The sequence below is a fragment of the Perognathus longimembris genome, chromosome 5, assembly GCF_023159225.1.
Source record: "Perognathus longimembris pacificus isolate PPM17 chromosome 5, ASM2315922v1, whole genome shotgun sequence".
Lineage (NCBI taxonomy): Eukaryota > Metazoa > Chordata > Mammalia > Rodentia > Heteromyidae > Perognathus > Perognathus longimembris.
The window spans coordinates 37,403,908-37,417,438 of record NC_063165.1 but is presented as its reverse complement, the minus strand read 5'-3'; the positions used below and the strand labels follow the sequence as shown (position 1 = coordinate 37,417,438).

The following is a 13,531-nucleotide window of genomic DNA, read 5'->3' as shown; positions in this document are numbered from 1 at the left end:
GGCTGGGTTCTGGGGGAGGTTTTATATCCTTCCTCTCCCCTCCTGCTTCCCCAAGTCAAAATACACACATTATTAAAGGGGTTCTTGTCAGCCAAAACACAATGTTTGACTGTTTCATACTGTGTTATATAACTTTCTGGAAATATCAGAATGTCTTATGTGGGCAGCATGCCTGTATGAGCATCTATCTCCCTGGGTGGAGCCGATTCATCTCTTATGACCTGAGAGCCTTTGGAAAATGATTTCAAAAGCCACAGCTTGGTTGTTAGTTAATAAAGTACCCCCAGAGCATATATCTAAATTTTTTGTGGTTGTTGTTGTAGTCCTAGGAAGCTACACATTTATGTTGTAATCTGAACAGTATACAGAAATTTCACAATACCACATGTGGTGATTGGAATATACATACTTTGGGGGTGGGGTGAGGAGTCACTTTTATGACAAGGCTAAAGAAAAGGAAAAAACAACTTGACAGTGGGATAGAGCCAAACACAAGATTCGTAGTAATCTTTCCTAAAAGTAAATGAGTAATGACCTGTAGTAAGCCATGTAATCATTTAAAAATCAATTCTTAATGGGTTTCTTCCTTTAGGTTACTTCCTACAAAAATCAGTGATTTTATGTCTATCCTTTTTTTTTCTTTGTAGTGCTGGGTATTGAACTAGGGCCTTGCACACACTAAACAAGCACTTTCCACTGAACTACATCCCAGCCTTATATGTTCCTTAATGAATAGAAAATGGTATTTGACTTTTCAATTTTCACTTTGTTATCTGTATTAGTACCAGAAGCAATTAGCTATGGACTGGATTAAAATGAAAAGTGTGCTTTTCCCATTTTTTTGGAACTAGCACACAAAGATTTTTACAGACACATTTCAAATTTACTTTTGTTAAATCTATGATACTTTGATATTGTTCAGTGGCAGACACAAGAAATCAAAGACCCCTTAAAACTCACCTTATAAACATACATATTCATCTCTTATCTTAAGTTATCTTCTTTAGGGAAAAAGCCAGGCATCTATCACTTACCTCATTGGTTTTTTGTTTGTTTGTTTGTTTTTTGTAGCTGGTAAGGAAACTGTCTAATAAAGTCTGATTTTTTTTCTTTTTTTTAATGGGGGGGGATAACTGTAAGACTGGGTTGCACCTATTATCGGTTATGTCCTCTTTCTGGCATTTTCTTTACTTTTGAGAGAAAGTTATTATATTAAATACAAACTCAAATATAGAAAAATATCAAGTTTTTTTTAAAGAAAAACGAGTACTTTCAAATTTCCTATTACAGCAGGGCTTATCATTTATGAATTAAGATAGGAAGATCTAAGTATTAACCAATATTTGTTTTTCCCCTGACATTTTCTAGGTCAATAACTGCAGAACACAATACTCAAGCCCAATCTTTAGCCACACTTAAAATCTATAGCACAGAGACATTCTTTTCAAGATGATCTCTCTTTTATTTTATTTACCTCAGTATCCCAAAACTTTACGATGTATACAATGAGTTTGAAAAAGATTTTTAAGTATCAGGAGTGGAGTCTGGTATTTTTTTATTTTCTAGATAGAAGAAATCCTTACCAAAGACACTTTCTTGTTCAAGTTCCCTATTTGTTCTCCCCGTCTTCTAAACAATATTTGTGCTAGCATTGGAGTAAGAGTTAATATACTATTTCCACCCTTATATTGTGATATCCAAAATCGCCTGATAGACGATTAAGTTTTAAAAATGCCTGTTGGGAAGCCCTTTACAGTGAAAACTACTCATTTCGACTATCACTACAACTATGAAAACCTGAATGAGAAAATTTCAGAGCCATAAGTGGACAAGCGTAGTATGCAGCACTGCGAGTCTTCGCTGCCCAGGCATCATTTGAAATGCTGACAAACGACCTAGATGCGGGCTCCTGGGCTCCCATAACCCACCTGATCCAGGTAAGGTCCTCATCAACCACCCCCTCCGCATCTCCGATCCCCGCCTTTCAGCAGCAGTGGAGAAGCCGCTGTCCAATCGGGGCGCAGGACGCGGGACGCCCCGCCTCCACGAAGGGCGGGGCCACTCACACTTCCTCAGTGGAGAGGCAAGGGGCGGGCGCGGTGTGACGTCACGTAGGAAGCCCGTTTTGGTTGGAGGGAGGTTCGAGGAGAGCGCGGCGGGGGAGGGGGGAGGAGGGAGGAGGCGGAGTCTAGTTTCCCTGGTGACCGGTTGCCCTGCGGTCGCCTGGTAACGGGTCGCCGCTGTCCTGGCAGCCTCTGCGCCAGCGGCATAGGCCGCGGAGCTCCGGTGGGCCCGAGCCCACCTCACGTCGCACTCCTTCGGTCAGCCCCGCCATGGCTGCGGCTGCAGCAGTAGTCTCGCCGTCGGGGTTGGAAGATGGGGTGTCGCGGTCTCGCGGCGATGGGGCTGGGGAGATGGGAGTGGAGCGCGGCCCCGGCGCGGCCTACCACATGTTCGTGGTGATGGAGGACTTGGTGGAGAAGTTGAAGCTACTCTGCTACGAGGAGGAGCTCCTCCGGAAGAACAACCTGAAGCCCCCGTCCAGGTGGGTGCGAGGCGACCTCGAGCGTCCCGCCGGGGCCCGGCCGGGCTCGGGCCAGGGGCGTCCCTCGGGCTGCCTGGGAGCTCGGGGCGACCGGTCCTCGCCTCCATTGCTGCCCCAAGAAGGCCCCTCCTCACCCCCAAGTCCGCACCGAGCGTCCCTGGGAGCTCGGAGGATCCCTGGAGCTCAGACTTGCCAGGCTTCCTAGAGAAAGTCAGGAAGTTTGCAAAGTGCGGGGAGGAGTGGAAGACAGCCTGCCCCCCGCGCACGCACCAAAGCCACTGGCAAACGCCAAAATGAACGTCCCGAAAGGGAGAGAAACCAGAGAAAAATACCGGAGATGAGATTCATGAGCACGGCTTAGATCTAGCTCTAGGTTCTGTTCTCTTTTGCTAGACTTGTGTCCCTTCAACTGGCCAGCTTGGGTTGTTTGCTGAGGAGCACTTTAGAAACATAAACTTGTGAACTAATTACTGTGGTAGACTTCTGCGTTGAACTAACAGTACCCTTAGGGGCGGAGAAGTGGGACCCACCAGTGAAATGACAACCATTGGAACTGCCCTGTAAGAAGAATTTTGTTCCGGGTGGGAATAAAGTTCCTAATATTCCATAGACAGGGCCATGAGAGTTGTAGAGTCCAATGGACAAGTAACTGTAACTGAGTGATGATCAGATAAATAAATTTCATCGTGTTTTCTTCACTTTAACACTTTGTGTAGTTCGACTGAAACAATTACGACTGCAAACTAGAGAACTTTCTCTTAATATCTGCAGGTAATTTTAAACAATTCCTTCTGATCTGATCCCTCTGCTTTCTGTCAGTATTGCTTGAATGAATGAAAAGATTTGTAGGCTTTGCGTGTGGAAAGATCCACACTAGAAAAAAGTTAGGAGGGAAAGCAGTTCAGCTTGATCTATGATAGAAATGTTGAAGTGTTCATGATAATGTAAACAACCGACACTTCTGTTATGCTAATAAAATAGGATTCTATCTTGCAAGTGTCCTTAAGGCTCTGCTCACATTTCTGTACTATTTCCGAGGGGGTTGAGCAATGTACTTTGAATCATGGGTTTGTATGGAGATCTAGTTTAATGGTTCTCATAGTATGATGTCCGAACAACACCAGCATCACTTAGAAATTTTTCAGGCCCTTACTCACTTCTTCCTTTTCAGAAATTTGTGGATAGCACCAGCAGTCTTTGTGTAATCAAGTCTTCTGAGTGACTCTGATGCACATAGTAGACACAATGTCTTGATCTTCAGTATCTATTCCTCTGCCTTTGAAGAGTAACAGTTGATGAGGAAAAAATGAATTGGTGGTGGTTGGACTCTTAGGAAGTGATTTTTGCATATACCTGGGAGGATTTTCATGGCCTTTTTTTTTTTCTTTTCAGAACATTTACACTTACCTAAAGGAGAAAAGTTGAGGAAACTTGAAGTTTAGACCACTGAATTCTGAAATAACTACATGGCAGTAGTGTGATTAGCTGTAAACACATTATAGACAACAGTGATAGCTATACCAAAAAAAGCAAAATAAGATCTTTGATCAAACTGAGCAGAATGATATTACTCACAAGTTTTATTTCTGTCATGTTTTGGAACCATACTAATCTTTATGGGAATATTTTTGATAGAGCACGGAATAAACAAAATTAAATAACTTTTGTTGGACTGAGAATGTAAACAGATTCTTAATTCTGTCTGTTTAGGTAGGAATCTTTTGACATACACATATACTAGAGCTCCACTGAAAGAATTTACTATTTTACCCATTGATAAGGAAAGTAGTTATGAGTGGCCAAAGAGGTAGTATTTTTATGGACTCCTCGACTGATTTGAAAGTGTAGCTAAGATGAAAACAACCGTTTAACATAGCTGATAGGAACAGAAATACATAATGGATTTTTTTAAATTTCTTATTTTACATTCAAAGTCGCTCCTATTTCTAAATCACCATTTTAGAAGGATTGCTCATCTATTATTAATCACTTAAGTGATTTTGACAAAAGTTTTACTTGCTTTATTTTCTAACATTCACTAGTTTTTCTAAGCATAAAGTCTGATCTAATATACAATAGCAATTCTTCTATTTCTGCTGATTCAAAATTTAATGTGAGCACTGCAGATTACTGAAGCTTCAAAGAGTAAGTTATTGATGTCTTTTGATTTGAAGATGATTTGTCGGGGAAAAACAAGTAGTTGAATATATTTGGATTTGGCATCATGAGTTATTATAGACTTACTTGTACAATTTCCCATCCCCTTCTTCCCCTTATTTTGGAACAGACACTATTTTGCTCTGCCTACAAACCCTGGTGAACAGTTCTACATGTTTTGCACTATTGCTGCTTGGCTGATTAACAAAACTGGACATCCTTTTGAGCAGCCTCAAGAATATGATGACCCTAATGCAACAATATCTAGCATATTATCTGAGCTTCGGTCATTTGTAAGTGTAAACACTCTTCTTTCTACATGTTTTGAAGCTATGGATTTTAATATTGGAAATTTAATAACAAATGTTAGCCTTTTATGTGACTCTTTTTATGACTATATATGTAAATAATTACCTCTGAATTTGTTTTCAAGTAAAACCTCAGAGTGCTTGATATTATAACATTAATGCCACTTGCAAATGCTTAGTATGTATTCTTTATAGCCCAAAGAAATGATATTTTTCTTGTTAAGTCTTAGGGGGTAAGTTTATGGGTATTAGTTTCTTCTCTAAAAGTATGATTAAAGACTATCATTGAAACACTTTTTAAAAATTTCTTTTTCATTATTTTTTAAATAGTTGTACAAAGGGGTTTCATTTCAACATGTCAGTTATGTGTACAATACTTTGTGTTTTAAAAGGAAACTCTAATAGCCTCGGAAAACAGTTACAGTTTTCATTTTTTGTTTTTTTCAGAAGAGTAGCAGTGAGATATTTTGGGCACACATTATTAATTCTTGACAGGTTACTTACTCTGTCCTTCACACACGGTTCAACAATACATGATCATACCTGCAGTTCTACTGATTTCCTTTGTATCCTAATAAGATCAATGATTTGTTGTGCTGCTGTGATGCTATTGCCTTTTAATATGGTAATTTTAACAATAAAATGTCAGTTTTTCTCAATTTCTGTTTAGTTAGAAAAGATTTAAGAATCATAAAGAACAATGTAATCACGGTTATTTTAAATTATTTTAAAAATAGAAAGGTGTTCTATGAATTGGAGAGTTATTTTAAGCAAAAACAATTGTCCAAAAATTTGTTACAAATATTTTCCTTAAAAATGTTAACCGTTTTGATATTGAGAAAATGACTAATGAAATAATTTCCTGTTGTTTGTTTTTTTTCAGGGGAGAACTGCTGACTTTCCCCCTTCAAAATTAAAGTCAGGTTATGGAGAGCACGTATGCTATGTTTTGGATTGTTTAGCTGAAGAAGCACTAAAATATATTGGCTTCACCTGGAAAAGGTAACTATTTTCCACCCTCGTGTAATTTTATGTACAAGCCTTTATCTCTGAGGAGCAATGCCATCTAATTGAACAGGTAAGAATTGGTTGTTCCAAGCTGAAAGTGCCATAGGAGGTTAAGAAAGGTCAGTAGAGACGAAATTAGAATGTCTTTCTTCAAAACCAGTAATAAAGTAATGTTGGATATTATTGTTATGTAGTTATTAAAGGTTTAACTGGGACTGTATATCTCTGTCAATTTAGGAAAACTTATTAAAATTCTCTTTAAGTGCATGGATTTATTCGTACAAACAACCATAGTATATGCATGGAGGTAACTGATAGCTCTGTATTCAGGAAACAATGGAAATACATATAGTGCAAAAAATGGGATTTTTCTCCTTTGCCTTGGGCTGTGTAACCAAAATCCTAAGACGCCACCTGATACTTCAAGACGTTGTTTATTGCTTCTTTATGTGAACTGAAAATATGTTATGACTTTAGTATCCAATTACATTTTTCCTATCGTATTAAAATAATTTATTCACAGACTTTCTTACTAGAAATCCTTTAATCTTCATATGTATACTGTGGTAATTAGTGTACCTTAACATATGCTATATGATAACATATGGTATATCATATGGGTTCAGCAAGTGTTGAGCATACAGATCAAAAAACAAAATCAGAAAATAAATTTTTGAAGTTTATAATTAGAAATTATTTTATATTATTTTTATATTTCATAATTACGATTGATCATTAGAATGTATAATCCATCACACAAATGTCATGCCCAAGCAGCAATGTTTGGATTAAAACTAATTTTGGTAGAAATAGCCCTGATAATATTGCAATATACATTTGTATTTTTAATATAAATTATCTACTTCATTTATTAAGTACTTTAAAAAGCCTTCCTTGATTTAAATTATTATTGAGTTGAATTAGGTTATTTTTAGTTGAATTAAATTACTGATATTCACCTATTTTTAAGCTAAAACAGCAGTTTTACTTACATATCCAGACATGCTCAACAGTACAATATAAAGAATGACAACACGATCATAATAATTGTTTGTTAGATTTCAAGAAAACATAGGTTATGGAATATGCAGCTGTTTGCTATTATTTCTAAGTTATTATCTCTAGTCCTGTGTGTCTTAACTTCACCAGAAGTTATTAGTAGCTTAGTCACTATTTGATTTTGAACTTCCTTTATGCTACACATATTTTATTCCTGGTTTATGTATTATGACTTGAATAATTATAAGGACTATATTTGGGAAAGAAAATGGAGGAAATTTGAAAAGTAATACAACTTAGAAAATATGCCAAATATATAATATTAATTATGTAAGTTACATGTTTACTAATAATCATATACCAAATAAATTGTAGAAGAGCATTCTTTTGAGGTAATTATGTGGCTAATGAAATTAGGATGTTTAGTCTTTAACAGGAATGTTTTGGTGTAGTGGAAGTATTTTATATGTATGTATGAAAACTGAAAAATAACTTGTTAAAACTGTTTTAAGAAGTTGGGTGAAATCACGCATCACAATAACACCCTCTTATATAATTAATGTATGCAAATAAAAATGCAAAAAAAGATTAAGTCCATTTATAGAACTTTACTTCTCTACAATAAACAGTTCATTTTTGTATTTCTTAACATGTCTGAGCTATGGATTTTCAAACTATGTTGCAATAAATATATATTTTTAATATGGGAAATACAAGTCATTGATATTAATAGAGATCTGATTGTCAGTGTTAGGCACTCTAATTAGATTTTGGAAATAAGAATCAAGCTCATTACCTATATAAAAATAATCTTCAAGTTGATCAAAGATATAAAAGTAAGGGAAAAAACCTTATAGAAATACTAATACACCAGAAAGGCATAGTAGATGCTGTATGAGGGAAAGGTTTATATTTTTGGTGCTAAATCTCAGGTCTGTGCAAGAAAATGTTGCCAAATCTATTTAGTAAGATTAAACCACTTTTAGTAGCCAAGATTGTAAGTAATAGCTAGGTAAGATATTTTTAACATAGATCAAACAAAGCATAAATTATCTTAATTTTAAAAAAGCCAAAGGGCAAAGAACATAATTGGGCATTTCACTGAAATGGAAACTTGAATAACCAATTAAATTAGGGAAGCTGTTCAGCCAGTCTCATGCTAAAGAAACTCAGTTAAAGAAGCTAGAATGACATTTCTTCATTGGTTGATTGGAAAATGATAAAGTGTGTATCATATTGCTGAATGTATAGAAATAGAGACACTCTCTTTTTAGGATAATTGGAAATGTAAATTAGGGTAATATTTTACACACCAACTCTAGCAATATTTAGCAAAATAATTTGTATAAAGTTGCTGATCTAACTATTCTACTTGTACTAATTTAGTCTAAATGGTATGCATATATAATGATAAATATACAAAGATGATCTTTTTCATGTTGTGTAGAACAGAGACTAGAAAGAACATTAATGTTTTTTCATAAGCTTCAAGGATTATTGTAGTACTACTGATCAACAAAATATAGTGCAGATGCATGGAGAAAATGAGAAAAACATGTACTTAACTCTGGTATATTGGTGCAGAACGTGTGTTGCATCATAGGTTACAGAGTATCATAGTTGTGAATGTATTCTTTGTACTTGGAGATAGTTTTACTTTTTTTACACCTAAAGTAGCAGGAAGAATACATGAAACATATAATCGAGATTGTGGGAAAGGAGTAAAAGGGACATGATGTAGAAGAAATTTTTTTTAAATTTTCTCACCATACTTCTTTCATCTTCCTAAAAAAATTTAAAACTCTCATGGTAAGCCTTTTTGTTTTAGGCCAGCTTACCCAATGGAAGAATTAGAAGAAGAGGCTATCGGAGAAGATGATGCAGAGCTAACACTAAGTAAAATGGATGAAGAATTTGTGGTATGTATGTTGCTGAACAGTTTCTGTTCCTTTCTATCTTTGGTTTTCTTTCCTTCTCAAAATTTCTGCGGACTTCCATTTTCTGGAATGCATTTTCATTGTTTTGAAAAGTTAAAAGCCTTTAGGGACAATATCACTTGTCAATTCTTTAGGCTTTCCATTAAGTTAATATTTATATTCTCTAATGAGTTTTAGCAGAAGTTCTTAAACTATGAAAGTAATTATATAATATTATATGAATAAATATTTTGTTAACAAGATCAGTCATTTCTTGAATAAACTATGATTAAGAAAGGATGTAGAACAGAAGAATTGTCTTTAGGACTAATTATGGTGTAATGGCCTATAATTTTAACATCTAGGATTAAGACAGGAGGATTTTGAGTTCAAGACTAATTCTAGACTAAAACTAGTTCTGAGCTACATAGCAAGACTCTCAAAACAACAAAGACACAAACAAATATGAACTACTCCCCCCTTAGAATTTAGGAGTAATACATTCTCATCTAAATACCATTTATTCCTAAGAAATTTCTTTGCATCTCAGGTTTTGATGACTACAAGAATTTTTAAAAATGTTTTTAAATAACCAATATTTCAGCTGTTGGTAGCATGGCTGTCTTTTCCCTGTTTAACATCGTATCCAAGCTATAAATTAATGGTCAAATCTCTACAATAGACCAGACTAATACACAGAGACAAAGATCTTTTTCTCAGGATAATTCTTTCTCAGAACTATAAATGAACTGACTCTAGTCTTTTAGAAAGTAAACACATGGTCTGGTATTTTGCTGTCATGAACTAATCAGTTTTTATTTTTTAGCCAGGCCCTTATAGCTCATGCCTGTTATCTTAACTATGCAGGAGCCTAAGATCTGAGGGTTGCAGTTCAAAGCTAGCCCAGGCAGAAAAGTCCATGAGACTCTTATCTCCAATTAACTGCCTAAAATCTGAAAGTGGAGTGGTAGCTCAAAGTGGTAGAGCACTAGCCTCAAGCAATAAAAGTTCAGGGACAGCTTCCAGGCCCTGAATTCAAGCCTCACAACTGACAAAAAGGTTTTATAAAAAGTATTTTTAGATGATTTTTAAATTAATTGATAGTAAATAATTTGTGTATATACCCTACATAAGTTAGAGTAAATTACTCAATTATTTTAATATCCAATGCTAAAAATGTAATTATTAAATAATTTAGAATATATCCAAAGAGAATATTGTGTAGCTAATACAAATTATTTACAAAATAACATTAGTGACATGAGGAAGATAACTTATACTTTGTTATAAAATTAACTGAGAAAAAGATCCTAAATTTCAAGTCATCATGACCTCAACTATGTAAAATATGTAGAAGAAAAATATCAGTATGTGAACATAAATGGATAGAAGGATCATGGATTACTCTCTTACTAGTTCTTTGGATTTTCAAAATTCATAATGTGTAGTTAATCAGCAGTTATAAATAAACATGGATTGCACAGATGATTCCACTACTAAAGGAAAAAAACAAGTTTGATAAGAAATGTACTCACTGCCTTACGTATGAAACTGTAACCCCTCTCTCTGTACATTACTTTGACAATAAATAAATAATCTTTTAAAAACCAGTAAACTTAAAAGATATATATATATATATATATATATAGTTATTTATTGTCAAAGTGATGTACAGAGTGGTTACAGGTTCATACGTTAGGCCTTGGGTACATTTCTTGTACTGTTTGTAAAGTGCAAAAATGTGTTCATTCATTGTACATGCACTTTCTGTTAAGTAGGAAGGATGGGTAAGACATTGGTAATACAGCATGTACAGAGCTAGAGCTCTGTATTACACTGGTAATACAACATGTGCAGAAATGAGCTTTTCATCCTCTGGGTTCTGAGACAGAACTACTGTGGACAAAGCCTCTGAATGAGACTATTGAGAGCTTCAGGATAACCTAGAGGTTCTATAGAACAGAATGGACTGTTTGGGACATCTTAAGAATTTTACATTTTACTCTTTGTAAAAATTTGATTTTCCATGTTTTGCTCATTTATTCTACTTAGGCATACCCCTCATTTAGTCATTATTTTTTCCCCCAACACTAGGGACTGAGCCCAGGATTTCATGCCTGCAAAGCAAATGCTGTACCACTTGAGCAATACCCTTAACTCTGTCTATTTTTAGTAACAATTTGTTATTAACAGTTGATTGACAGATACCTGTTTCTAGTACACCAACATTTAACTTTAGAGACATATAACTTCAAAAGACTAGGGGAGGAATTAAAGTCTCTGCTCATCAGTGGGGGTAAAAAAAAATCTATGAGAGCAGAAACCAGGCCTAATTTTTTCTTACTATTGTATCTCCAGGTTAATCTGACTAGAAAATCTGTGTGCACATTGCATAGCTCTTCGAAACTAATTTTTTTTAAATGAATCCTTTAAAATTAAAAGCAGCATTGTTGGGTTTATAAATGTAAAGGCACTAAGTAGACAGCAGCCTGTTCACACATTTTTTTTTTCCAGCCACAAGGTAAAGACCCTGTGCCATTATGACCCAAACTGAAAGTGTTCCCTAGCCCCTGAATCCCTTTGTCCTCTTCTGGCTTACCTCCCCAATTTTCTTCTTTCTTTTCTTCCTTGATGCCATTATAGTAAAATACAAGAGATCCTCTCACTACAAGAAGCACTTTTACTGCTCTCATTTTTCTTGTTAAGGAGAGCCTAACAGAGTCAGTGCTAAAAAGCTTTTTGATGGTGGCATACTACTTCTATTGCCAGAATTTGAGAGGAGCCAGTCAAGAATGTGAAGATCATCTTCAATTTTAAGCTAGTAGATCAAAACAGAACACATTGATCATTATTTTTTTAAAAAACTGTATTGGTCATGATACAAAGCGTTCCTACCTACTCTTTGTAATTATATTCTTAATAAATGCTAGTAAGAGAACTAAGTAGGTGTAAATTAGACAAAGAAGAATATTTTGGGGTCTTTTGAATTATTGAGTTGAATTATTTTCAATAATTCTTTGACTCATAAAATCTATATATCTATACATAATTTAAAAATGTGAGGGAGAAGAAAACAAATACACTTACCTTAGTGCCCCTACTCACAGAGTTTTCTGAATAGATCTTAGTTTCTGAAAAGATAGAACTTTAGAATTTGCATTCTAACCAGTTCACAAGTGATACTGATGCTACTGATCTCAGAACCACTTTCTTACATGTTTCTGAAGTGAAGGATTGTCTTTCGAGTCTACCACTCTACAGCTCTGAACAATTGTACATGTAAAAATGTTTACCGGCTAACACTCACTTGTTAGTGCTTGTCTCTTTGCATAGTCATATTATTACCTAAGGGCCAAGTTTTATTGACTATTATTGTGTTCTTTTTTTTTTTTTTGGCCAGTCCTGGGGTGTGGACTCAGGGTCTGAGCACTGTCCCTGGCTTCTTTTTGCTCAAGGCTAGCTCTCTGCGGCTTGAGCCACAGCGCCACTTCTGGCCATTTTCTGTATATGTGGTGCTGGGGAATTGAACCCAGGGCCTCGTGTATACAAGGCAAGCGCTCTTGCCACTAGGCCATATCCCCAGCCCTGTTATTGTGTCCTTAAGATTAGCTATTCTTTGTAATTTGTTTTACCTACTATCACATGGCCTCACAAACACATATGAAGAAAGAGGGATGGTCATGCTTGGTTTTACATGCTGATAATACCTGCTCCATCTCCATTTTACCATGTATTAAGGAGGAAATTGACTCTCAAAGGTCACCTGCTACCCAGATTCCCCACAGCTAGTTGGTGTATGAATCAGGATCAGCTTGGAATCCATCTGAATTATCCTTCTAAACAGATTTAAAAGCTATGGTCTTAGCAGTGTGTATAACTGTTTCCATACCAAGCATAAGCACCAAAGATGTAAGAAATACATTTTACTGTTGTTAGTCTCTGAAGTGAGACTGTTTTTTTTTGTCAGCCTTACATTTTTGCCCTCTCCATTCGTGCTGCCTAGCACTTCCATAAACTTCCCTTACTGTCTATTTCAAATATACCACTTGGGTGTTTTCTCATGTTTTATGTTCTGCAGCATTGTCTCCTTACCTCTTTATTTTATTTTATTCTACAGTGACTTTACAAATGATCCTGTTCAAATTGTACCTTCAGAACTTCAAAGAAAATACGAGTTGTTAATAATATTGTGCCCTACTTTACGTGTATGTTTATTAGGCTCATAAATACATTTTACTAGGTTAGTCTTTAATAAAGCTTACTAAAACTTACTATGTTATATAAAGAAAGGCTGGAATCTTTAAATTATTTTGTATAATTTAAAAATATTTTTATTTTCCTAAGGAAGAGGAAACAGATAATGAAGAAAACTTTATTGATCTCAACGTTTTAAAGGCTCAGACCTATCGCTTGGTAAGTTTCATTGGATATACAACACTGACAAGCAGTCAATATATATATATTCTGTTGGAAATCTCAGTGTTATTGTCAGACATTATTTTATGTACCATGTGAAACTTAGTTCTGAAGTTCTGTTTCTCATATACAACGTGGTATATACAGTTATGGCAAATATAAAAACCCAGGGGCATGAGTGA

The 13,531-nt window shown here is 35.5% G+C and overlaps 1 protein-coding gene across 2 annotated transcripts in view; it reads left to right on the top strand.

Annotated features, from left to right (window-relative positions):
• The first annotated feature begins 2,200 nt into the window (after positions 1-2,200).
• Positions 2,201-13,531, top strand: part of Ift57 (intraflagellar transport 57) — a 55,518-nt gene continuing 44,187 nt past the window's right edge. Inside the window, exons 1-5 of one of the 2 annotated variants that reach the window (XM_048346564.1) lie at positions 2,201-2,545; positions 4,833-4,995; positions 5,894-6,012; positions 8,846-8,936; positions 13,278-13,346. In XM_048346564.1, the coding sequence (XP_048202521.1) occupies positions 2,334-2,545; positions 4,833-4,995; positions 5,894-6,012; positions 8,846-8,936; positions 13,278-13,346 (654 nt within the window). In that variant the 5' untranslated portion in view covers positions 2,201-2,333. The remainder of the gene's footprint in view (positions 2,546-4,832; positions 4,996-5,893; positions 6,013-8,845; positions 8,937-13,277; positions 13,347-13,531) is intronic. The other variant, XM_048346563.1, reaches the window with a different exon arrangement.